The sequence below is a fragment of the Rhinoderma darwinii genome, chromosome 5, assembly GCF_050947455.1.
Source record: "Rhinoderma darwinii isolate aRhiDar2 chromosome 5, aRhiDar2.hap1, whole genome shotgun sequence".
Classification (NCBI taxonomy): Eukaryota; Metazoa; Chordata; class Amphibia; order Anura; family Rhinodermatidae; genus Rhinoderma; species Rhinoderma darwinii.
Window position 1 is genome coordinate 273,928,299 of NC_134691.1, and position 27,866 is coordinate 273,956,164.

At 45.5% G+C, this 27,866-nt stretch overlaps 1 protein-coding gene across 1 annotated transcript in view; it reads right to left on the bottom strand.

Annotated features, from left to right (window-relative positions):
* STT3B (STT3 oligosaccharyltransferase complex catalytic subunit B) overlaps positions 1-11,019 on the bottom strand; it is a 90,562-nt gene extending 79,543 nt beyond the window's left edge. The window contains exon 1 of the mRNA XM_075827175.1: positions 10,374-11,019. Within this exon, the coding sequence (XP_075683290.1) occupies positions 10,374-10,663 (290 nt within the window). The 5' untranslated portion in view covers positions 10,664-11,019. The remainder of the gene's footprint in view (positions 1-10,373) is intronic.
* Positions 11,020-27,866: the final 16,847 nt, after the last annotated feature.

Sequence of the window (27,866 nt, forward strand, 5' to 3'; positions counted from 1 at the left end):
ACACCGTACACTCGTATTTTATTCCATAATCATAAAAAAACAAACAAAAAAAAAAACTGATTTACAAATGAAGACAACGCAGCTCAAAACCCTGAGAAGCTACAGAAAGGTCCCAGACTTATTCAACGTACTTTTTAGAATTCAAGATCAATTGAGCGATGTCAGGAGCCGAGATAACCGGGATGGATAATAAAAACCAAGCTGTAAGCTATTTAGTACCCAGGCCCGGACACGTGGTGATGTGCACTACCTCCGCGGTGATGCAACTGATCAGGACTGTTCGGAGTTCACATACAGAAGCATTACACAACGCTGCATGACTAGACTTTTTTTCTCCCTGAAGAGGAAAAAGCAGAAGCTGCGGTGTATTGGTAACCACTACATGTCATATCAGCTTCCACACCAACAGGTGTCACAGACCCAGAAGCTGCCCAAACACTTAGGCTGGATTCACACAAGCACATTACGTGCGTAAGGGACGGAACGTATTTCGGCCGCAAGTCCCAGACCGAACACACTGCAGGGAGCCGGGCTCCTAGCATCATAGTTATATACGACGCTAGGAGTCCCTGCCTCTCTGTGGAACTACTGTCCCGTACTGAAAACACACCTCAGAAGGGTAAATATTAAATGCCACAGATTACAGCGGAAATGTTATAATGTCTTCATACAATACAAGTTCTGTCACGGTCAGGCAATTTGTTATCATGTACTGAAGCGATTTTCCAGCATTGCTTTTTCTGAAACCCAATATCACATCTCAGGCAGGTTTGTAATATTTCTAATAAACATCTCAGGTGCTAATAAAACAGTTAAGCGCCAATATCACGGCTTCTTTTACAAGATAACTAGAAGCAGTCCCCTCTCTATACATGGTCCCCTCTTCCATACGTAAGCATCACAATTCATATATTTTACATCATTCACATTATTGATAAGTTTCACAATCTCCTACATTGGAGTCAGTTTTATACTATTCCTTTAAGAGAAACCAGACTGCGCTATTGATTCCATCAAAACAACGGAACCCGGTCACAACGGTGACAAACGGAAACCTTTAGCAACATTTATCACCATTGAGATGAGGGAAACGGAAGCGAAGGTTTTCCGTTGAGGGGTTAACCCGACGGAAACCTCCAACGGAACCCCTCAACGGAAGGGCAACGCTGATGTGAACCGAATGAATTTTACTGTATGTAGAAATGAATCAATTGTGGCAAGAGTGACCTCAGGAAGGACTAGATAGGCCTCAGATACCAAGTACTCATTTAGCCAGTTGGTATAACGCAAAACATGTTGGGCCATGACAGGCAACACCTATTTACCTTAGACTGGCAGCTACGTGATTAATCATGTTACAGGTACAGGGCATGGCTGCCACTAAAATCTGTCATGGCAATGGAGAACACACAGAATTGGTCACCAGGGACAAGATGGGTCTGACAGGCATACACAGATAACATACCCGCACTGCCAATAATGACTTTATGGGGGACGCACCAAGTAGAAGAAAAACAGATCAATAAAGTTAAGCCGTAGATTTGGCCCTTTCCCCCTCATATAGACTCGCAAGCTTGTGTCCGTAACGTTTAATGGCAACAAACACAGAACTTTCTCATCCACACAATTTCTGGGTCACATGGGGCTTTAACTGCACACTTTTTTTTGACAAATAGGCGGTCACTAGGGTTACAGCAGATAAAATGGTTATTGGCTTTGAAATCATATGTGTGCGTAATAAAGTCCTTGGCATTGATTTTACCACGTCATATGAAGTCATGAAATGAACAGACTATAGTAGATTTTTAAATAGTAAAATGAAACAATACAAAGAAAAAAAAAAAAGACACACGACCCGGGTCTACAGTGAAGCAATATGACTTCTAAGGAGATTTTCCGTGGAATATCTGAAGTGCTACTATGTGCACCCCAAAAGAAAAAGCAATCTCGGAAAACACACATATAAATAGGTTTATTATATTTGATACGAATGTACAAACCAAATAAAGCAAATCCCCCGCACACACTGAAATGTAAAGCTACTTTAATATATTTCAAGGAGCTTCGCAGCAGAAACACTTCCTGCAATCCCAATGGGAATTCTTGTAGGATGCTCTATTCTGTGGTGGAGAAATATGCACCTAGCCTTACGTGGTCTACAGGCAATAAAACTAGAACCATAAGTCACCACGGAGCAGAAATACTGCGGTTTTCATTGCGGAAAATCCACAGCATAATACAGTAGCAGAGTGGATGAGATTTCAGCAAATCTCATCCACATGCTGCGTAACAAAAAAAAAAAGAAATCAAAAACAGTTCACAAATTGACATGTCAATTTATGCTGCGGAATTGCTGGTCTTCATTTGAATTCAATGGGGGGTGGGGGGTTAAAACCTGCAACAAATAGCAGATGTTGCAATTTTTGCGGAAGAGCTGCGATTCCGCCACCAAAAAAAAAAAAAGTTATACTTACCCAGATGTCTATGCTCCTGCGTCCTGCCCGGCCTTCAGGGATAAGGTTTCATCCCGTGTGCAGCGGTCACATGGGATAAAAAGTCATCCCTGGAGGCCGGGCTGCAGGACATCAGAAGGATGCATTGCCATGGCTACAGGCAAGTATAAACTTTTTTTCCCTCGGTTTTCCGCAATGGGCATTCCGTCAGAAAAACTGCACCACAATTTGGTGGGATTTTTGGGCTGAAATTCCCTGCGGGCTCCAGGGCTGTGTACCTTTATGCAGCATATCCGCCCTGTGTGAACATGCCCGTATAGTCCTGGACTACAATAGTGGAGTCAGAATACAGACAGCTCATATGCTAATGTCTTAAAAAGACTTGCTAGTTTAGCAATGCTCTCAGCTAATCTAATAGGCGCTGTCCCACTGACAATACTAGTGAAAATGATGTCCCAAAAAGTTTATTTTAAACGTTATTAGCTTTTTTCATAAATATGCAAATGAGCCTATACTAGACAAGTGGGCGTCAACACCAGCGAATCTCGAGGTGGAGCTTCCTCACAGCCTCTGCCCTATCAGCTGCTTCACAATGTGGGAGGCTGAGGCATGGGGGAAGGTCACTTCAAATATCTTGGGCTGTTGACCACCAGGATCGCAGTTCTAGCGGTGACACAACCGGAGATATCACCAGTTGAAAACAGTCGGTAATGGAAGCCGTGTACTATATGATCGCACTGTGTTGCTGGGCAGAGAAGCTGTATGATGATTGGACAGCGTCATACAGAAAACATTACACCACCCAGAGTGAAAAGAAAGTCACCTACTATTTGGCAAGTATAGCCAAATTATCATATTTAGAAAAATGCACAAAACATTTCAAATAATAAACCTTTTTGAAAAACAAATCACACTGTACTTATCCGCATCATAGCGCCTATTAGATTAGTTAGGAGATGGGGAATGAATAAACTAGTGACAGATCCTCTTTAAGCAAGAAGAAATGGCAGATATTCTTGTGTGTCACTGCCAAGCAAACGGGAATTCTAGATTAAGGAGGCAATTTATTGAAACTTTCTAAGCCAATTTTCTGGCTTAGAAAAGTCGCCATTTGCAGGGCCTCTACACCTTACTACGACCCAGAGAGTAATTCTATGGCAGCTAGGAGCTGGCGTAGATTTCTGATATAGTTCACGCCAGTTTTCCAGCATAAAAAGGAGGCACCCATGTGAAAAAGGAAAACAACGTTATATTCAGGTGAGCCAACACTATATTACTCTTGCTAGTTTGATAGGTAAATTTCTAGTGACACTCATTTTAAGGAAATAATGGTCTAAGAAATGTTACAATATCTAAAAGCATTAAATCTGTAAACAAGCTTTATCTGGACAAAGAAAAAAAAAATGTCAGTCAACAGACACTACCCCCAGTGAAACCTCAGTGTTACCGCCCCTTTGGCTAGTATAGCTTCATTAGCATAATAAGGAAATGGCTTGTAAAAGTAAATTACACCATCAGCGGGACAGCGCCTATGACATAAGGTAGGAAATTAGACTTTTATCGAACAAGTGACAGGAGCTCTAAGTTTAAAAAGTATCCACAAGGTGGTTACGACACGCAACTATTTAAGGTGTGACCCTGGAATCTTCCTGATCAGAACGAGTGACATTCTAGCAGCCCTGTGCAAGAACCATGACTTAGGAGTGTACACGAAGGCAGGGAATAATGAATTAACTCTGAAGGTCAGTAACTAGATTTTAAACTCCCATGGATGCGTTAGCAACCAACACCATAGACTGGCAGCAGCCGCCTATGCCATGTTATTACTGTACCTATGCCAGGATTGGTGGTTGTTCACACCAGTGGTATTCACGTTCTGCTCTGGCTCGGTGTTGCAAGTTCTTGACATGTATTATTTAGGCAGCTACAAAGGAAATCTTCCAACGGTGAAGTCCCGCTCCTTCACTGTAGTTTTTATTTTGGTCATATTTTATACCTACGTTGTGAGGCTTCTTCTAGGCCACAATGGATTGTGCAATATATAGGATTTCGTATAAGGTCCTCCAACAGCAAACACAATTTTGAACTTGAATTTTACTGGTACAAAGATTTCGCTCCCGCCTACAGGAAATAATTATGTGGTTTTATATTATTCTGTTCTTGCAGACCACTCTGCTTTACGCCCCCTGGACACAGCGGATTTGTTGCGGATTTTAAGTCCGGATTACGCTGAACATCTTCAGCACGAATATCAGAGGATACTGCCAAATATCAAACCTGCAGCATGTTTATTCTGTTATGGATGTTCACTGCGGATTTGCCCGTTTTCAATGTAGAAGAGGTGAAATCCGCTGTGTGGGCACCATTACCCTTCACGGTTTCATTGCTTCTTTTGTATATTGAAGAAATGATTAATAAAAACACATTTAACAAGAAACAAACAGCATTTCTGCGATTTATTCATTCTTTCAGGTTGTTGGGAACCCCGGCTTCTGCGAATGGTGTCCACTGCTAGGTTCATGGCATATGAATATTGTAGAACTTTGCCATAGTACCCCAGTTTACCAGGCAATTTGAACGTTTAAGCACGAGTTCCCCTTTACTAGGATATAAGGATGGCAAGAAGCTCTCAGAACCCCCTCCCCCCCCTCCATTAACCAGAGTAAAAAACTGTTGAAGACTGGCAGACGCTGTGCAACTATATACTTACATGGTCACCCATTTATAAGGCTTTCCACAGTATTATACATTTTCTATGCTGCTTCCCTCCGGCATGGTCAGCTGATCACCATAGGTGGATTGCTTTTAGGAAGTTTTTTATTTTATTTTTTAAGTTGCGACAACTCCTTTAACCCCTTCCCACAAATAGACATAACATCCTAATTGTGTTCACCTAACCGCAGTATGGCACAACGGTATGCCCTGTGATTGTGCGGGCATAGAAGTTGTGGCCACAGTCATTGTGGGAACCAAGCTGTAATAATCAGCCGAGCTGCCCACCAACGTCTGATCCCGACCTTCCAATCCCTGAGATGCCACGGTTAATAGCGACCATTGCATCGAAGGAGTTTGGAGGGAGGTGGCAGCCCATTGCCGATGGATTATTATGGAAGCCAGGAGCCTATCAAAGGACCTCAGGTAACTGCCTATTAGGCTATAAACCCTTTTTTCTCTAATAAAAACGTTTTTATTGTTTAAAAGACAGTTTACTATAATAAATAAAAATAAAATGTGTTCGACGTAAACATTAAAAAATTTATTTAAAAAAACTAGGGAGGAATTGTGTTTGTATTCCCATTCCCAACCCAAATACATAAAAATAAATGTAAGTAACCCAAACTGAATAAGAGTGTCAGCATAATCCACAAAGATACAGAGGCCTTACTATCTGTGCCAACATCATTAAAGACTACGAAGAAAAAACAAAAACGTTGTTACCCCTCCTACCGTCACACTACATTGAAACCGAAGTACAATGAAGGTGGTCACCCTTTTGTCATATGGGCTGTTGCTAAGCGATGGCCCAAGCCAAAGTAACTGTATATTCTTATTAAAAAATAATAAGGCAAGGAATGCAACACTATATAGGTACAAGCAACAGGTGTGGAGTAGAATATCGAGAGACAATGAAAGATTCATTTTGGCTAGAAATCAGAAACTTTTAATTCAGAGATAATTTGTTTAATTTTAGCAGGGGCCGTGCAGAGCCGGCCTGTCACACAGGGCTCACTAGACAACACTTGTTCCCATGTGTTGCTTTTCCAGTTTTGATCCCAGACTCCAAAACATGATAGGTTAATGGACTTGTCTATGTAATAGGCCCTAGGGAGTTTGGAATGAAGACCTTAGACTGGGGGAGGGGCTGATGTGCGTGATGACTGTGTACAGCGCTGCAGAATGTGATAGCACTATATAAGGCCTCATTCACATGAGCGGATCAGATTCACGCGCGCAAATCTGGTCAGTGTGTTGCGTTATGCATCAGTGTGCTTATTATTTTCAATTGAATTGATGCGTTAATCAATTTATTAATCAATCAAGTTATTTATAGGCGTATTACTTCAATAGACGCAATGTGTATATATATATATATATATATGAGAAAGGGGAAAAAAAAGATAGGCATTTATAGAAGAAATAGAGATCCCTGGCACACACTGCGGTCAATGAGCCACAATGGGTGCAGTGCCCTAGTTGAAGATAACCCTTTATCATCTACCTACCTGCCTGAGGAGCACAATCACGGCTTTCTAAACTACATGACTCGGGTTTCAATGTAAGTTCGGTTATACAAAAGACGACTATTTTGGTTGCATTCACGGTCTTAAATCCAAAGCATGTGTCAAGGCCATGCATTCTCTGAATCAATGTCACGCAAATAATTATTCAGAGTGTTTGGTTCAGTCTCCTATCCAGTCTGAGAGTCAGAATGGAATCCGTGAAAAACCACTCTACAGCGCCAAGTTGAAGGTGAACCCCACTGATATCTAACTTGGCACAACTGCTTTACCACCTATCCACAGGGTGGTGATAAAGGTTTGATTATTGGGCATCACTGATCACTAGAATGAGGGTCCCCAGCTCCCCATTCCTCCTCACTGCGCGCCCACTCCATTCAAAGTTTACGGTATTGAGGCCACACAGTACAGTGCTCGGCTGTTTCCATCTGTCGTGCTCAGGAACTCCTTTCTAATGATTGGTGGGGGGTCCCAGCGATCAATTTATCACCTACCCTGTGAATAGGTTATAAATGTCTCTTGGAACATCACCTTTAAAACATGAAAAGTTTATATTACTCCATTTTTCCACTTCCCTTGTATTATACCCTCAGGGGATCTTGTTGCGGAGATACTAAATGTTGTTTGATGCGGTTCTAAAACTGGGAACACACTTAAGATATAGGAAAGCTGGACCGGTCGACCATCTCATGTATATGGTGGCATCCCAACTCTCCCGACAACAGATGTCACGGGGGAGAAGGTTCCAGCACGTTGAATTTCAACATGCCCAAACCCTTTGTTTGCAAATAGATAAATCGCTGGCAGAAGTCTGGCAGCAGCTCTCATTTCTTCCAGTTGAAAACACGTACACACTCGGCCAAGTACACGTGTATATAGGGGAGTCGGGAGGAATAGTTGTCGGCCGAACGAGCGCTTGGCCAACAGCTATTTCAGTTTATGGTCACCTCAACACTTGAGAGCCTGTGACATGGGCGCTCACTAAATTAAAAAAAAATTAAATATATAAATATATATATACACATATGTTTATCCTGCACAGTAACAATTTTATTGGTAAAGAAAATAAAGTGGGTTATAAAAAAAACTGCTGTGCCATTTGGTTTCCAGGGAGAACAGATAGGCCGTGGCTTCCTGATACGATGTATGATCTATCAGATCAGGACTTACTATTTTAGATCATACACACACTGCTTTAATCTGGTTTTAATGGGGCCCGATAGGTGCCAGATTATAAAAAATATTCTGGATTAGGGTGCAGATTTTGTTGCAGAAAGATGCCTCTGAAAATCTGTTCCATTCATAAATCCTTGCCTCTGCTGCAGAAACAACCCCATTCAGATGAATGCAATGGATTTTCAGTTGCAGAAAATTCTGCAACAAAATCTGCCACGTGTGAATCCCTAGAGGAAGAAGCCCAACGCCACTGAATGTGCCGCTATAACATGGTTGCATCTTGGGCTTCTTGTGAACCTTCACATTACATTGCAGTTCTGTGCTGGGGAAAAAATAACACAAAAAGCACCAGATTATAAAACTTTATGGATTATCAGATGCTACTAAAGAAATCACAGATGCATATAACTATAGTCCATCACTGAACTGCAAACTAATCTGGAGAAAAAAAAATGATAATCCTGAGACTCCTCAGATTAAATAATATCGGATTACAGAGTTTTATTTTGGCCTAACCTTTTGGAGTTCTGTTAGACAAATTTTATATACTTTTCTCTGACTGTCCAATAACAGTCATGTCCCCTTAATGCTGGATTCAAGGAAGTACGCTGTATTATATATGTTTATACCCAAAGCAAAAAAATCGGTATTCCTGGTAAACGCCATAAGGCAGGACTAATCCGAGCCACAACAATTTCATAATCAGCCGCCTAACTGAGGGGGCGGCTCTGGATTTTATAACACTGCGCTCACTCTTGCCAGACGGCTATGTGACTGCACACGAGAGAAGGGCATATGGCAGATGAGGCTCCACTTCACCCTCCCTAAAAATTGTCTCCTGCAGACAAGGAAAGTGCCGCAAACACTGAGTCATGTGCACAAAATCCGGGGAAGAGAATCAAAGACGGTAGAAAGGAAGCAAATCGCTCGCTACAACAAAGAGCTGGAGGGCAAAGATTTACCATCTTGTTCGTGCCACGTAATGTAATACAATGTTGATCAAGTAGCCCCCTCCTAACTTGACAGATGCACGCAAGATCATGTGAAAATGACGCCAAGACACTGAAAAAATTACAGCATCTTGTCAAGACACGAGAGGCAGAGTATGCCAGCCCGTTAGCCAGTATATGCCAGTGCCTTGTCACCCAGGACATTAGAGAAGCAGTATATGACAGCATCTAGTCACCCAGTATACGCCAGCACCTAACAACATGAACTCTTGGAAAGCATTACACACCAGTGACTCTCCACCCAGTATATACCAGTGACTCTCCACCCAGTATATACCAGTGACTCTCCACCCAGTATATACCAGTGACTCTCCACCCAGTAAATGAAAGATCCTAGTGACCAAGTACATGCCAGTGTCTAATAACCCAGTATATACCAGCACCTAACGTGAACGCTTGAGAAGCATTACATGCCAGTGACTGCCAACCCAGAATATGAAAGATCCTAGTGCCCAAGTAAACGCCACCCAGTATACATCTACACAGGAGCAGCACGTCAGAATATGAAAGAGCCTAGTGACCAAGTACATGCAAAGCAGTATATACCAGCACCTAGTGGTTGTCACTCATTGAACAGAATATGTCAGCACCTAACTACCCAGTGCATGCCAACATCTAGTAACCAAGTACACATAAGCAGTACATGCCAGTGTATACCATAGCCTAGTTACCAAGACACTGAACAAGCAGTTTACCCCACCCAGTACATCGTATACCACTCTATGCCAGCTCCTAATGCCCCACAGCCACAACAGGTGCAACATAAAAACCACAAGATCCAGACAGATTCATTTTCAGCCACACATTAGGTTAGTGTGAAGTGAGATCTCGGAGCCTCTCATACACATGGCACTTTCCCTGTCTGTTGGCAGTAAGAGTGTCTTATTGCAGCTGTGCCAGTGACCACAAGCACCAGATACTGAAATGTGTGAGGCAGAGCGAATACCCGGGCACACGCAGTAACAAAGCGGGCATGTGTCAATCAAGAAAAATTCAACCCAAGGCAATGTACAAGCTCTGCCCGCCATACTCGGTAAATGCCCACATGTCAGTCCTGGGAGCCCAGTGAAGCATTCCAACATGACACAGACAGGGAGGTTTCTATAATAACCTAGTACATGACTGGCACATACACAGCAATGACATCAGGGGGTAATACTGGCAAGGGCCAAGCATAGAAGAATAATAGTGGGCAGACTAGATGGACCATGTGGCAGTTATACTGGCAGCAGCATCACCACCACCACAGCAGAGTCCACGTTACAATGTCATTGTATAACCAGCAATGTGCCAAGGGGAGCTGTCCGGGTCTCTGTACTTTGGCCATTGAGCAATGTGAAGCATAAGAATGCCCTCCTAGGGCCCTGCCAGGTGTCCCCCAGCCAGTGCCAATCAGCACATGCCACACGATGGGGAAGTGATACTTGTCCTGCCTGTCACCTCCACCAACCGCCCATTGTACCGGCAGCAAACAATGGAAGGGAGGGAACACTCACCAGGGGTCGAACTCGTGGATGATGCTCTCAAAGCGGATAACTGCGAAGAGCCTGGAGCTGAAACCGGCCAGCCAGGCCAGGAACAGGATGGTGAAGGAGAGCAGAGACTGCCAGCCAGCGGGCTGCGACAAGCCCCCCGATAACCCTCCCCCGGGGGAGTGCGCAGCCACGCTGCTACTGTTAGCCGAGGAGCCGGATCCCGAGCGCCCGGAGCTCAGGGCGGGGGAGGAGGCCCCGGAGTTGACGGTTGCCGCTTTGTGCTTATTATCCAGGGCTGCGTGCTCCGCCATGTTGGATTCCCCCCCGCTGGCCGCTCCTCCTCCTCCCGGGGTGGAGGTGTGTGTTGGAGGCGGGAGGGGGTGAACGGTAGGTGACTGTTCGGGAACAAGGAGGGAGGTTTAAAATGCGCGGGTGCGAGGCTCGTCCGTACGAGGACACCGGTCTCCGTGTTCTCCTCCGCTGTTCCGTACAGCTACAATTCTATATTCCGTCGGACCGGTCGAGCTCGCCGTCCACATCACACTCCCGGGAGTAATCCAGACAAGAGGCCGACGGAACGGGCACCGGTCAGTGCTCCTCGGCTGTACGTTCAAATGACATTTCCTAGTCAGCGCTGAGTTGAAGGAGGGGCGTCATGAACGATCACGCCCATTCTTACAGACCCTAAATTCCCCGCCAATAAACAAGCGACAGGTACGAGAGGGGCGGAGCTACGCCAAACCTAGAACCAGTGACAGACAATAGACTCCTTGCGCACGCCTTTCTCGCTTGCCATGACGTCACCCGGAGGCGGAACCTCTTGCAACACTTCCCTGTGGGCCTTCGGCACGTGCTGTCAGATGAACTGGAAAAAGGAAAGCGTGAAATGATTGACGGGCGGTTTCCACCAATAGTGTTGTAAGGGTGGAGCCCATAACGAGACTGCGGGAAAATGAGCGTTGGCTGGGGGCGTGGTTTCTTGGTTCTCGTCATCCAATTACTTTTGACCAATGTCTGTGATTCGGAAGTCAACTCATTCATTGCCGGAAACGTAAGAGCGCGGTGACTGCAACTGGATAAGACCTGCGCAGTTCTTGTTTCTCTATGTGATTCCCTAATCGTTTATTGTACTTGTCTACAGTGACTGCGGAGCCACAGCGTTCCTGCCCGTGATGTAACTGATGTACACGCCCTGACAACGACTATAACGCAGTGACCGTGTGCAGGGGGCAGTGTGTGTCTTCTCTTTCCAAAGTCATAAAATACAAGTGGAAAGTAACACATTTCCTCACGACAACTCCGCCAGTATTTACACAATTCTATCCCCTCCCCCACCAGACATGAGCAATCACTAATTTACAATAATGATTTAATTGTAATACGCGTTTACACGCAGCTATGGTAATGATCCCAACCATCTGATCCATAATGCTATATTCACATGCTGCAGATTAGTTGCTGATTTTTCAATGCAGAATCCACACAAAAGTCTGCTACTACAGTACAAGACATGGGAATGGAATTTAAAGGGAAAGTGTCGCTAGAAAAAAATGTATTTTTTTTTTTAGTTAAACAATTAGTGTGTAGGTGATTAAACATTGTTCTCATTTTTTTTTATTTTTTTCACGAGTCAGGAAATATAAATTAGATTCTAATTTATAATATTTCCCAGCGCTGGTCACTAGATGGAGCAATTCCCAAAATTGCAGCATTGCATGTGGTAAAGCAACCACATTGCTTTATGCTGCAAAATTGGAAAAAAATCCCTCGCTCTAGTGAGCTCTCAGAATCCCCCCCTCCTTTATCCTGGCTAGTGCCGGGAGAAACGAGGGGATTGAACTGTCTAATCTCCTACACTGTGTCGCCATTTTTTGAGCTAACACACAGTGTAGAAGGTTTACATACACTAGTAAAACACACTGAAACACGAACATACATAGAAATCACTTACCTGCTCCTGCCGCCGCCGCTCCCTCCGGTCCGTCCGCTCCGTCTGCTGCCGCTGCTCCAAGTGCACAAGTCCGGAAGCCGCGACCGGAGGTAGTAATCTTACTGTCCGGCCGCGACTTCCGGTCTACAGGAAAATGGCGCCGGACGGCGCTCAGTTCAACTTGGACTGTGTGGGAGCGGCGCATGCGCCGTTCCCACACAGACGGCGTACACCATAGTGGATGGAACGAGCCGCGTTCGCATTCACTATGGGACTGTAGCTGCCGTATTCCATGTCTGTATGTGTCGTTAATCGACACATACAGAAATGGAAAAAAAAATGGCAGCCCCCATAGGGAAGAAAAAGTAAAAAAATAAAAAAAAGTAACACACAAATAAATATAAAAGTTTTTAATAAAACACTAACATCAAACTGATATAAAAATTTTTTTTTGGGTGACTGTTCCTTTAAAGGGGTTGTCCAACATTTAAAAAAAAATCTGGCATCAGCATGTTAAAAAAAAACCAGGCCAAACTCGCCTGTTATCCTGCCGCTGCGATCATCCCGTGATCCTCCGCCAGTCTGTTTCCATTACTGCAGCGATAACGTGTAATCACTGGCTGTTTGCACGTGACCGTTGTGCAGGTTATCTATGCAGGTGGATCAGAAAAGCAAAGCTCTGACTTCTGTAAAAATAGATCAAGAAATTAATTAGCACAGAATTTTGGACCTAACGTTGACATGCTGATAAAAAACAAGAAGTCGCTTAAAACAATAGAACCTATTTGCTTAGTTCTATTAGGGCATATATCAGCGGCCCCATTATAAAAAGATGTGTGTCTGTGACAAATACTCTTTAAAGTGGACCTGTCACCTGCTCTGACATATAAAACCAGCTGGATAACGTTCCAGCCGCTGCAGTTCTGGTTTTTCCTGTTACCCACCGTCCGTTCTCATGCAATCTATCCCGTTCATTTCAATGACCTACAAGAGTAGACTGTCAAGTGGGCAGTCCCCAGCGCTCAGTGTCAATCACAGTCATATAGAAAGATTAGCACCATGGAGGACGTAATACAGCAGTAATTAGCAGTGCAGCTGAGAATCCAGCACTCTGGTGATATATAACACTTACCGGGAAGCTGCAGCATGTGACTTGCAGCACGCATGTCACGGCTGTGGGGTATGTAGACCCACTAGGCTGCTCCGTCGTAGCGGAGTAGCAGCTGGCCAAACTACAGTCAATCAAAGTCTATAGCATAAGAATACCTGTATGAACGTTCTCACAGACACGAGATGTAGCAGACGCTTTCGCACTGATGATACTTGGCGTGGCAGATGAGAGTTGGCGTAGCAGATGACAATTAGCATGTCAGATGACGCTTAGTGTGGCAGAGAGGTTAAACTCGACTCCAACATTAGACTTCGCTCAGGAACAAACACAGTTACGGGATACAGTGAATAGGATACGGGAACACTGGGAACAGGATACAACTAAGGGACCATTTTCTAAACGAACCTGGGAAGACACAACAATGCTCAGGCACAAGAAGGAGGGTAGGACATACTTAAATAGGACAGGAAAGACAGGGATAGGTTAGGGAAGAATATAGTACTGCCCGTGCTGGCCCCTTAAGAGGCCACCAGAGCGCAAGCACCCTACAAGAGCGAGGCACAGAGGATAGCAGTACATGCCGGCATCCCTGTGTAGGAGGAGCGGGATTCCGGCAAGAAGGTAATAGATGCTGGCGGTCGCTAGAAGAAGCTGGATAGCGGCCACCAGCGTTACAATGTGTGTGTCTCTCTGCCTCTATGTCTCACTCTGCTCCCCCTCCCCTCTCAATAGACTTCTATGGGCAGCTGTAACCTGATCCCTCATGAGCTAATAGTCCATCTTGTCTTAAGACAGATTTAGCAGAAAATTTAAAATGAGAGAGCAGTTGGGGGGGGGGGGGGCATAATAAGTGGAAAAAGAGGCATTTATCATTCAATTAAACATACTGTATTACGCTCCCGGCATGTCCATAGGGCTCCTTTATCCCGGCGGAGGCCAAAAGAGTGTACTTTTGGCCTTTGTATGGCTTGTATATGTCACTTTTGAGGGATGGAATAGCGTAGTAGACATCGCTGTTCTATCTTGAGGGATATTTTTTTTACCATGGAAGCCTATGTGTGACGGATGCCACTGTATGGCGCTTGTCACAGTTATACGTTAAATGTATACGGTGGGGAGCTCCCCCAGGGCCACAGCAGCTGTGCAGAGACTCCGGCAATGTAAAGCTCCTGACATCACTGTCCATATATGGATACTGACGTTAGGAGCGACCCTGGGCACAGCGCTACAGATAGCGATCTGCCCTAGGGGTTCAGGTGACGTATCCATCTCTATGCCTATACAGTGGAGCACGCATCACATAAGTGTATGTAAAGCTTATCATTTTAGTGCAGAGATCTAACAATTGTTGATACCAGGGCTCAATAGAGGTTGTGTTAGTGGTATGTCTGTGGCTACCAATAGATTAGTAACACAATCAGATATTTCAGCTTGCTCTTGCAAAAGAATACACAATTTTGTTGAAAGATAACAGATTTTGGCCGATGGGTGCAATTATTTTTTAATAAAGACCTACAATAAAGGTTTACCTATTCACCTATGACAGCACCCCTGTAGAGACGTCCCATCCGCTGGTCAGGTTTCCTGTCCTCCGGATGGAAGATTCTCCTGAGGAAAAAGCACTTCTCCGGGATTGCAGATCCCCTAGCAAGGTTGACCTTATTTCACTAGGGGTGCTCTGGAAAGGTATAAGTTTCCCCCCTGGGAGCAACCTTAGTCTGGGATAGGTACTCCCGTCTCTCCCGGTCCATCGTCCCCCTCCTGCTGCAAAACAGGATGGTGGTTTAAGGTCCACAGTGTGGGCCTTCCTCTGGCGGGGAGCGGATTCCCGGGGCTCGTTCGGCTTGGGGAAGGGCCGGACCAGACCCAACGTTGGCGGCTTCCCGGCGCTCTCACTGGCATGTCCGGTCGCCGCGACGCGTCACTTCCGGGCGCGTCCTACGCTCCAGGGGGCGGTGTTCCGGTGGCCCACGTGGGGAGGTGGTGCTCCAGCGTCCGGAGCGAGGGCCTCCCAGCTAATCCTTGGCCTATTTTAGGCCAGTAACAGCAGGACTCGCTCTCCAGCTTCCACAGTCATGGAGTCCCCAGGAGAAGCTCCAGGATGCACTGAACGCTCGGATGCCAAGTCCTCCAGCTCGGTACTTGAGGACGCCAGAGTGGGGTAAGAGAAGGACCTCTCCCTTACTTAATGCTGTTCCCCTTTCTCTTGTACATATGTTTAGGCCAGGGATTGTCTTAGGAAAAAGCAGGATAAGGCCCATACAAGGAATGTGCGATATGCAAAAAGAAACTCGCATCTTCCTATAACAAAAGACTCTGTCAGAAATGTCTAGATAATATTATATCAGAAGAGTCCACAAATTTAGCCACAAGCATTAAAGATATTGTAAGGGCTGAAGTGAGGAGCTCACTAAAGTCCCTTAGAAAGAGAAGAGATTCTCCGGTCGCCTCTTCTAGCAGGTTGGATTCGGATTCCTCAGCTGAAGGGGACCCCCAGCTAGGCGAAGAAGGGGAGTACAGCTCCTATGATTCCTCAGGTGAGGAGGAGGGAGAGAGAAATCTATTCCCAACGGAGGACGTTTACCTACTCCTAAAAACGGTCAGGGCGACTATGAATATAGACGACCCCAAAGAACCACGGTCCATCCAGGACATTATGTTTCAAGGGCTAGGACCTAAAAAGAATAGAACCTTCCCCATCCATAGGAACATATCTAACCTTATTAAAAAGGAATGGGAAACTCCTGATAAAAAGACAAGCATTCCCAAGTTTCTTAAAAGGAAGTATCCCTTTGAGGAAGACGCATGCAGGGACTGGGATAACATCCCCAGGCTCGACGCTCCAGTAGCCAAGATCTCAAGGAAACACTCCCTTCCTTTTGAAGACCTAGGCTCCCTGTCTGACCCTATGGATAGAAAGGCCGAATTCTACCTTAAGAGAACCTGGGAAGCCTCTACGGGGGGTTTCAAACCTGCCATTGCAGCCACCTGCGTGGCCAGATCCCTGAAAGTGTGGCTCGCACAACTGGAGGTACATCTGAAAGACAAAACCCCTTGGGATCAAATCTTAGCCTCCCTCCCAACACTTTCTAAAGCAGCAGACTTCTTGGCAGACGCCTCAGTAGAGTGGTACGCCTTTCCGCCAGATCAGCGGCTCTGGCGAATTCAGCTAGACGAGCTATCTGGCTAAAGACCTGGAAGGGGGACACCGGATCCAAAGGGAAGCTGTGCGCTATCCCCTGTTCAGGAGATTACCTTTTCGGGCCCCCACTTGATGACATGCTAGAAAAGGCATCAGACAGTAAAAAGGGGTTCCCGGCACAAACAAGGCCAACAAGAGAGTCCTTTCGTCCCAGAGGGCCAAGTAACAAAAAGAGGGGGGTACTCTAACCCTAGGGCACAGGAATTTAGACCCTCGAGATTTCCAAGAAAAAACAAGTCCTTTCTTTTCAGGCCCCAGAAGGACCCTAAAAATAGGGACCAACAATGACGCCAAACATTGGCGGAAGATTTCATCGAATCCTTGGATTCTGGGAATCATAAAAACAGGATACATACTAGAGTTCACAACCCTCCCCCCAGACAGATTCCTTCCCACAAGGGTCCTACGGAACCCAGTCCAACAAAAGATCCTAGAAGTAGAAGTTCTGTCACTTATAAAAAAAAGAGGTCCTAATACAGGTTCCAGACACAGAGATAGGTCAGGGCTTTTATTCCCCCCTCTTCCTAGTGAACAAACCAGGAGGAAAACACAGGGTCATTATAAACCTAAAAAAACTTAACTGCTATCTGACCTACAAAAAATTCCGCATGGAGAGTTTCACGTCAACTATAAACCTCCTCTCCAAAGACTGCGTGATGGCCTCAATAGACCTAGAGGATGCCTATTATCACGTACCCATATGTCACCGTCATCAAAAGTATCTAAGGGTAGCAGTAACACTCAACGGGTCCGTATGCCACCTACAATACAAAGCCCTCCCCCTCAGCATCTCTCAAGCCCCAATGGTATTTTCCAAACTGATAGCGGAAATGACCTCATACATCAGGATGAACGACATTCTCCTTATTCCATATCTAGACGACTTCCTGGTGGTAGCAGAAATAGTTCCAACTCTGACCCTACACATACAGATAGTCCGGGACATACTGACAAGATTATTATGGAACATAAATTTAAAGAAATCAAATTTAAATCCATCGAAAAGATGTATATTCTTAGGAAACCTGCTGGATTCCTCCAAACAGATGACCTTCCTCCCAGAAGAAAAAATCAGGCCCCTGATGAACAGGATATCAGAGATCTACCTGAACCATACGACATCTTTCAGGGAAGCTATGTCAGTCTTAGGCCTCATGACATCATGCATCCCAGTCGTACTATGGGCTCACTTCAAGTTCAGACCACTGCAGTGGGACATCCTAGACCAATGGGACAGGAGCAGTTTCTCCCTGGACCAACCCTTTCACATCTCTTCCACAGCAAGGCTGTCCCTCAGATGGTGGCTAAACAGGGCAAATCTCACAAGGGGTATTCCATGGAGGTTAACCCCTACTCTCAATATGACCACAGATGCGAGTCCCTGGGGGTGGGGAGCTCATTTCGACTCATCTTTCCTTCAGGGTCAGTGGGACCAGCAGACCACTCTCTGATCCTCCAACTCGAGGGAACTAGCAGCAGTTCTTCAGGCCCTGAAGGGATCCATACAGTCAATCTCAGGTCAGCACCTAAAGATCTATTGGTACAACACAACTACAGTATCCTATATAAACCGACAAGGGGGTACGAGATCGGCCTCACTCATGGGCCTAGCCACACAGATATTTTTTCTGGCAGAACACCACCTGTTGACTCTATGAGCTGTTCATCTCAGAGGGAAGGACAACCTGGTGGCAGATTTCCTAAGCCGGGAAAGGCTTCACCAATCAGAATGGTGCCTGAACACCACAGTATTTCAGGAGATCATCCTCAGATGGGGAACCCCATCCATAGATCTGTTCGCATCCAAAAGAAACAGAAAAACCCAGAGGTTCTTCTCCCTAAATCCCTCAGATCACCCAACAGCAATAGACGCACTCTCCCAGTGCTGGAGTCTAGAGAGAGGCTACGCCTTCCACCCCCTGAACCTACTCCCAAGAGTCTTAAAAAAGATCAGAGAAGACAGGGCCAGCTTGATACTGATAGCCGCCTTCTGGCCAAAGAGACCATGGTTCACGTGGCTAAGAAAAATGTCGTCACACCAACCATGGGTTCTTCCAGACAGGCCAGATCTTCTATATCAGGACCCAGTATTACACCCCGACATTCAGAAGCTCCACTTGACAGCATGGAAACTGAAAGGATAATCCTTAGGCAGAGAGGATTTTCAGAATCCGTCATCTCCACCCTACTAGCTAGTAGGAAATCGATTACCTCAAAGATATATCTGAGGTCATGGAACGCATTCTTAAACTTCGCAGGCAGGGAGGTTAATCCTTTAACTAATCCAGATATTCCCCTAATATTGGATTTTCTCCAGGCGGGACTAAAAAAGAACCTTAGGCCTACTACATTAAAGGTTCAGATTTCGGCTTTAAGTTCCTTTTTCAATTTTAAATTAGCAGAACACCCCTGGATCAAAAGATTCCTAGCGGCCGCCGGCAGACTTAAACCCCAGATAAGGTCCCCAGTTCCTCCCTGGGACTTAAACCTCGTTCTCCAGGCTTTGATAAAACCACCCTTTGAACCCATAGACTCTATTTCCTGGAAGATGCTAACACTCAAAATGACCTTTCTATTAGCCATTACATCAGCCCGTAGAGTGAGCGAGATCCAGGCCCTCTCTGCCTTTCCTCCACATACCCTACTACTAGATGATAGAGTCATCTTAAAAACCCTACCAGAATTCCTTCCTAAAGTGGTTTCATCCTTTCACCTAAACCAAGACATTGTCCTTCCCTCCTTTTGTGACTCCCCAAAGAATCAGAGGGAACAACAGTTTAACTGCCTAGACGTAAGAAGATGTCTAGTCCAGTACCAAAAGGTTACCCAAGATCTGAGATCATCACAAATTTTTTTTATCCAGTTTCAGGGTCACAATAAGGGTTCAGCAGCCAGCAAAGCTACCATAGCAAGCTGGATCAAGCAGGCCATACGGCTAGCCTACAAAAAAAACAAAAACTCAAACCCCCAGAATTCTTCGGGGCACACTCCACTAGGGCCGTATCCACTTCATGGGCAGAAAGAGCAGATGCATCCCTAGACCAAATATGTAAGGCTGCCACATGGAGTTCTCCTCACACCTTCTTTAAACACTACAGATTACAACTACATACAGCCTCTGACTTGGCCTTCGGTAGAAAGGTACTACAAGCTGTGGTCCCACCCTAGAAATAATGATATAGGTGAATAGGTAAAAGATCGATTACTTACTGGTAATCTGTTTTCAAGAACCTATGACAGCACCCCGCTGTTACCCTCCCATGTCTGTAGTACATGACCCTCATAAACTGGATCGCTACCCTTAATTTGAGCGTCCCTGTAAATATTGTACATATTAAGGTTTGAGGGACTTTCACCAAAAAAAAACCAAAAAAAAAAACAACAACACACATACAAACTAAACTACTTCTCATCCTGAGTTCTTCCTAAAGACTGGGTGTGTGGAGAGGTGTGTCCATTTTATATCCTCAGGTTTCCTGTCCAGCGGATGGGACGTCTCTCCAGGGGTGCTGTCATAGGTTCTTGAAAAACAGATTACCGGTAAGTAATCAATCTTTTTTCAGCTGTAACTATATAGAATACATTTTCTTTACATGAAGTAGCTGTCGACCTACAGCTCAAAGTAATGGTATGTTGACACAGGGCAGATATGCTGCGTAAAAGTACACAGGGTATCTGCCAGGGTCCCTGCAGGGAATTCCTGTTGAAAAACCACACCAAATTGTGGTGCAGTTTTTCGTCAGAAATGTCCACTGAGGAAAACAGAATCTAAAAAAAAAAAATTACATTCCATAGTGATGGCGACACGTCCCTCTGACGTCCTGCAACCCGGACTCCTGGGATGACGTTTCATCCCATGTGACCGCTGCAGCCTGTGATTCACTACACTAGTCACATGGGATAAAACGTCATCCCTGGAGGCCACACTGGACACAGAAGCATAGAACTCTGGGTAAGTATAATTATTTTTTTTTGAGTTGTGATATTTGCAGGGAAAACGCAGCTTTTTCTGCTAGTTGTTGCGGGTTTTACCTCCCTATTAAATTCAATAGGAAAAATTTGCAACAGAAAATCATCGATTACGCAGCATAAATTGACATGCTGCGAATTACAAAAAAACGCACCGCGGGTCAATTTATGAACTTTTTTTTGGGCGGGTTTTTTACGCAGCATGTGGATGAGATGTGTTCAAATCTCATCCGCTCTGCTGTTAGTGCAATACGCTACAGATTTTTCTTCTGGACATACCCCAATGCTGTCTCAAAAGGCAGCGTATAGTAGTAAAGATCATAAGGAACTGCTAATATAATTCCTAAATATGCATGTAAATGAGGATATCCGAACTGTAGATATGTGCAATTAAAGGGTTATTTCCATTTCAAAAAGTGATGGCGTATCTCTATTCTTGTCCAATGCTATATTCTGGCCAAGATTTATTGACTGATTTTCCAAGCAATTATGAGCAGGTTGGTGTCAGTGTCCTATGCCTACTGTACTCCTGCTGTGTTCTGAGGAACTCTTGACTAGCTTTTAGGCCTCATGAACACTTCCACCACCGTTTTCACGGCCATTTCTCACGGATCCATGTGTCCGTTATGGTATCCGTGTGTACTCTTTGTCCGTTCCGTGTTTCCGTTTCAAACGGATGTTGTGCTTCCGTTTGGCTTCCGTGTTTCCGTTAAAAAAATGGAAGGTATTGAACATTCATTTGAACTTGTCACATGTCCCAGTCTGTGAACTTTAGCACGCCCTGCCGTTGCTAGGGCAACTAATCCATCAAAAACGGATGGCACACGGAAGCCTTCCATGTGCTATCCGTTTTTTTCACGGACCCATTGACTTCTATGGGCCCCACGGTCACTGAATCACTGACAAATGTAGGACATGCTCTACTTTTGACGGAACGGAACAACGGATCCGTGAAAATAACGTAAGTGTGCATGGGGCCATTGAAATGAATGGGTCAGGGTTCTATCAGTGAAAAAAATGGATAGCACCCTGAAGGAAAAAACTGAAGTGGGCATGAGGCCTTAAAGAGAACCTTTCACCTGCCCATACTTGTGAAGCTGAGTGCAGCATGTAATAGGCAGGGCTTCACAAACACTGTCTCACTTGAAATGATTTTCCTATCTTCCTCCATTATTTACATATCGTGCCATTATATTTGGCGCCTGATATGTAAATAAGCCCCTGAACTGTCAATGGGGCGTTTCTATCTAGCTAAATGGCAAGGGGGCGTGATGTCTTTGCTCTGACACTGTCCAATCAGCTACAGGCAGTGTCAGGGCGGCTTGCGCTGTGTTCCCTCCCGCGAGAACACACACAGACTGGTGGTTCTGCAGAGAGCGCTCTCTCAGGCCTCATGCACACGACCGTAAAAACTCCCGTTATTACGGGTCGTAATTACGAACCGTAATAACGGGCTCATAGACTTCTATTGGCGACGGGTGCCTTCCCGTTTTCTCACGGGAAGGTGCCCGTGCCGTTGAAAAAGATAGAACTTGTCTTATTTCAGGCCGTAATAACGGCACGGACAGTCCATAGAAGTCTATGGAGCTCTCGTAATGACGGGTGGCTACATGTGTGCACCCGTCATTACGGCAGCGTTGCTAAGCGACGTCAGTAAATAGTCACTGTCCAGGGAGCTGAAAGAGTTAACTGATCGGCAGTAACTCTTTCAGCACCCTGGACAGTGACTACCGATCAGTATAAACCTGTAAAAAATAACAATAAAAGACGTTCATACTTACCGAGAACTTCCTGCTTCCTCCAGTCCGGTCTCCCGCCCGTTGCCTTGGTGACGCGTCACTCTCGACATCCGGCCCGACATCCTGGATGACGTTTCAGGCCATGTGACCGCTGCAGCCAATCACAGGTCAATCACAGGCTGCAGCGGTCACATGGACTGCCGCGTCATCCAGGGATGTCGGGCTGGATGTGAAGAGAGGGACGCGTCACCAAGACAACGGCCGGGTAAGTATGAATTTCTTTAACTTTTATTACAGAAAGGGCTGTCCCTTCTCTCTATCCTGCACTGATAGAGAGAAGGGGCTGCCGATTAGTGCAGTGCTATTTTGCCGCCAAAAACGTGCCCGTAAATACAGGTGGAATACAGGTGACACCGGACCCATATTTACAGGCACGGGTTCGTAAATACTGGTGCAAAACGGGTCGAATACGTGTGACACCGGACCCGTATTTACGCCAGTATTTACGGGTGGGAAAAAATACGGTCGTGTGCATGAGGCCTCAGTCTGTGTGTGTTCTCGCGGGAGGGAACACAGCGCAAGCCGCCTGACACTGTCCGTAGCTGATTGGACAGTGTCATAGCAAAGACATCACGCAGCCTTTCCATTTAGTTAGCTTGAAACGCCCCGTTGACAGTTCAGGGACTTATTTACATATCGGGCACCAAATATAACGGCACTAATATGTAAATAACGGAGGATGTTAGAAAAATTATTTCAAGTGAGACCGTGTGTGTGCAGCCCTGCCTATTACATGCTGCACTCAGCTGCACATGTATGGGCAGGTGGAAGGTTCTCTTTAAGGAACCCTAGAGTTCCAGGGCACCTTGCTTGGGAAACACTACTCTACGCAATGTGCAGTAATTTGATGTAGGAAAAAACGTACTCTCCCAGGATTTATTCCTGCAGATAGAATTTTATTACTGGAAGAATAGGTATGCTACACTGTTAAATATATAACAAGCAGTCAGGATATTGATCCTTTAGATAGGCCATCAATATGTAAAAAGAACTTTAATATTTTGAACAGTTATAGTTATGTTGGGGCAGAATTGGGCAATGGAAGAGGGTATTGAAGGTTCTATAAAAATAGTATCGCAGGGTGGTAAACTTATTTAAATGGCGAGAGCCACATTTTTGAAGCCGTGTCTGGCTTTCTGCTTGTTGATTTTTTAATGTTTTAATCAAGGATTCTCTCTATGGTCGGGGGATATAGCTTCTTGCAAATGAATAAATCAAGGAATTTCATTAATATTCACAAGTTTAGGTCATTATCATAAATAAAATTATTTCATGTGAGAGGAAAAATGCTTACACTGGGTAATCTCAAATGCCTGTAAACCTAATTCTGAACTCTGGAAGACGTAACTTAAAAGTTAGCGGTAACAAAGAAGTTGTGTTGTATTAAATCTCAATATAAAAGTTCCCTTTTTTTTTTACAAAAGTTAATTTTGCATGAAACAATTACTAAAGACTTTGACAATTTTGTGCACCCTTTGTCTATTCTTCACCCCAATCTAAGGTCTCTGTGGCTTCTTCTACATCGCAGAATTAAAGGGCTTTCCCCACAAAGGACATTGATCACCTATCCTGTATCACCTATAAATGTATGATTGCTGGGGGCCCCACCCCTGGGACGTCCACCGATCTCTAGAACAGATAGGTGATAAATGTCCTTTGTGGGAAAACACCTTTAATAACAATTTATGGCAGTGATAAAATAAGAATATAAGGTTTTATGTGCAGAAGCTCCTGGGCTCCCCCACCTACCATGTGCCACCTATAATACTGGTGTCTTCTTATGTACCAGAGGGGACGCAGACAGCTACCTTTGCACCCCTTATGAGTTGTGAACCTGGTGTGATTTTACCATTTGTGGAGAACTGCATAGATTTGTGAGCTCATCCACTGACAGAATATTTGAATTTGGAAAGATAATACAAAACTCTGATAGCAGCAAGAGCAAGGTGTTTTGTACACATGCTAAAGGTCCTTTTACACTGCCGTGAAAATGAGTGCGGTTTGCAAAAACAGCTCGTTGATTGGAGCTCTTTTGCTCCTTTCACAAGGAGAGATGTGCTGCCGACTAGTGCCAATTTTATCGGCCACATAAACGAGCAGATCAGTCGAAGAACGAGCGCTTGATCGTCCATCGGCTGGTTGTTGCCGTGTTTACACAGAACAATGATCGGGCCCGGTCATTGGCCTGTGTAAAAGGGCCTTAACCCTCTGAAATGAGCTCTCAATGAGCACTATTTTGAAAGTCATTAGTAAAAGTCCAGCTATATATAAATTTAGGGGGTACCTTTCGCTATGGCCTGAATCCGTCAGTCCCACGGAACTGGCGGGTCCAGTGTCAAGCGGGTCATGCGGGTGTAATCTATCATATTTAAGTTATGAACTTAGATGTGATAGATAACAGGTGGCTCCTGCCTTCACTGAACCTGTCAATTCCGCAGATCTGACGGGAGGAGGATATAGCGAATTATACAGCTGTTCTGTATACAGGATACAGAGCAGCTGTATCTCAAAAAGTAAATACAATTTTTGATAAAAACTATTTATAAAGTTGCACCAATCACACTGACTGACTTATTAAAAATAAATAAATAATGCCATTAAAAGGTTTACATAGCCTTTAACGTTAGCCCAGTCAAATCCAGAGCCCTACTCCTGGAGACTAGCCTAAATCTCACTTACCCTACTTGCTGTAGCCAAACTTAGGAAGCAAAAGGAGGGGGCCAACCTTTCTCGTCTGCAACTTCTACAGTGTTGTCCCAGCTGAAACCATGCGAGATATATCAACCCCCAGGTGGAAGAGGCTTGAGGCCGTGTTATTTGGGCAGTGTGTGGCATTATTGTGTGAGTTTATGGGACTATACAGCTGTATTATTTTTGTACTGTATGACACTGTTATTTGTTCACTGTCTGGCAATTTTACTTAGTAATCTAAGGAATCTAAGTGTTTTTTTTTCGTTTTTTTAATGCAAAAATGAAACCTTCAAAAATTCCTCATTTAATAATGGCCATCATTTTTCTGATGGAAAAATAGCCGTGTTGCCAATAGCAACCAATTAAAGTGCAGCTTTAATTTTCCAAAACAGTTTAAGAAATTAAAGCTGAACTCTGAATGGTTGTGACAGGCAACATAACTAGTTTTTCTGTTAGATAGTTTTGATAAATAATACCCAATGGCAAGACTTAAATGGTTATTCCCATCTTAGACATTTATGGCATATCCACAGATTTATGCCTCAAGAGTCTTTAGATTCAGATATATCCCAAGAGGAAGGAGAAATCAATTTGTCACGATGTGGGGTATGGACCCACTGGGCCGTACCGCGTAGCGGGATAGCAGCTGCCCAAACAGGTATAGTACAGAGTCTATAGTCCAGAAAGGGTACCTGTGGCAACTCGGACAGTAGCAAGACAGGCTCGGCTGGTACCAGCCAGCAGGTAGATGTCAGGGATGGAGTAGCAGAACAGGCGTGGAATACAGCACAACACGACAACAGCTCATAACAACACTTGACCAGGATAGCACGGGATACAGGATACAGAAACAGGGAACCCTTGGGAACTGGAAGACACTAGTAGACAATTTGCAAGACAAACTTTGGGTAATGAACAATGCTCAGACAAAGAACAAGAGGGCAGAGCCCTTTTTATAGTGCAGTAGCATTCTGAGCTTGATTGCAGACTTCTTGCAATTATGCGCGCACTGGCCCTTTAAGACCGCACACGCGCAGATGCGCGCGCCCTCCGGGAGACAGTCTTGATACCAGGAAGTGAGTGCCGGCGCCTCACAAGGGGACGACGCTGCAGGGAACTCACATGTTCATGGCCGCAGCCGTCGAGGGGTAAGTCAGAACGACGGGCCGCGGTCATAGACGTTACAGTATCCCCCCCTTATGCACCCTCTTCTTGGGACCAGAGCAGGAGAGAAACTTCCTCACGAGGACAGGAGCATCGATGTTCTCCTCTGGCTCCCAAGACCTAGTTTCTGGGCCGAATCCCCTCCAATCCACCAAATAAAACGTCCTTCCTCCCACCTTCTTGGTGGCCAAAATCTCCCTTACTTCGAAAGTCCCTGACGAGCCGCCAGGAGCCACTGCAGAACTAGGAGTCCTGGAGTTGCGGTTCAGTACCACGGGCTTCAGCAAGGAGACATGGAAGGAGTTAGGGATCTTGAGGGTAGGAGGCAGCCGCAGCTTGTAAGACACCGGGTTAATCTGTAGCAGGATCTCGAAGGGTCCGAGAAACCTAGGAGCAAATTTGTAGGACGGCACCCTCAGCCGGATATTCTTTGAAGACAACCAGACCTTTGTACATGGAAGAAACTTCGGAGGATCCCGTCTTCTAGTATCTGCCTTTCTCTTCATGCGGTCCACCGCTAGCAGGATAGAAGATTGGGTCTGTTGCCATATTTGCAGAAAGTTCCTGAAGGTAGAGTCAGCTGCAGGCACCTGGGACATAGTAGAGACAGGAAGAGGTATACGAGGGTGTTGGCAGTAGACGATGAAGAACGGACTGGAGGTGGTGGACTCACTAGTGTGGTTATTATAGGAGAACTCTGCCCACGGGAGCAGCTGCACTCAGTCATCATGCCGTCTGGAAACAGTGGCCCCTCATAAAAGGGGGGGTACTGTAAAGGATCTGCCAGGCACAGCTTCGGGGTTAACTCCCTTAATTAATCAGTCAGCACCTGAATCTACATCCCTGAGACTGACTCCAGCTTCCACCACTCAGGCTGGCAGGCTTAGGAGTGGGAGAGCCTATGGCAGCCTGGCCAGACTCAGCTAGCTCCCGCCCTCTGTCTATTTATACCTGCATTTCCTGTTCCTCCTTGCTTGTTATTCTTTTTCGTGTGGTTTCCTGGCCCAGCTACAGCTCCTTCTATTTTGTTCCTGCTCCATACTGACCCTGGCTTACTGACTACTCTTCTGCTCTTCGTTTGGTACCTCGCACACTCCTGGCTTGACTCGGCTCGTTCACCACTCTGATTGCTCACGGTGTTGCCGTGGGCAACTGCCCCTTTCCCTTGCTTGTATTCCCTTGTATGTTCGTCGTGTTTGTCGTGCACTTAGTGAGTGCAGGGACCGCCGCCCAGTTGTACCCCGTCGCCTAGGGCGGGTCGTTGCAAGTAGGCAGGGATAGAGTGGCGGGTAGATTAGGGCTCACTTGTCCGTTTCCCTACCCCCCGGTCATTACATAATAACAAGCCCATACCTAGTCTACCCTGGTCCCTGACACCACTATGGACCCCCGTGAGACCCTGGCTCAGCAAATGCAGGGTCTCTCCCTACAGGTCCAGGCCCTGGCTCAGAGGGTCAACCAGCCTGATGCTACCTTGGTAGTTCCCCTCACCGCACCTCTTGAACCCCACCTCAAGTTGCCCGACCGGTTCTCAGGGGACCGGAGGGCTTTTCTCTCCTTTCGGGAGAGTTGTAGGCTTTACTTTCGTTTAAAGCCTCATTCCTCAGGTTCTGAGAGCCAGCGGGTGGGTATAATTATGTCCCGGCTC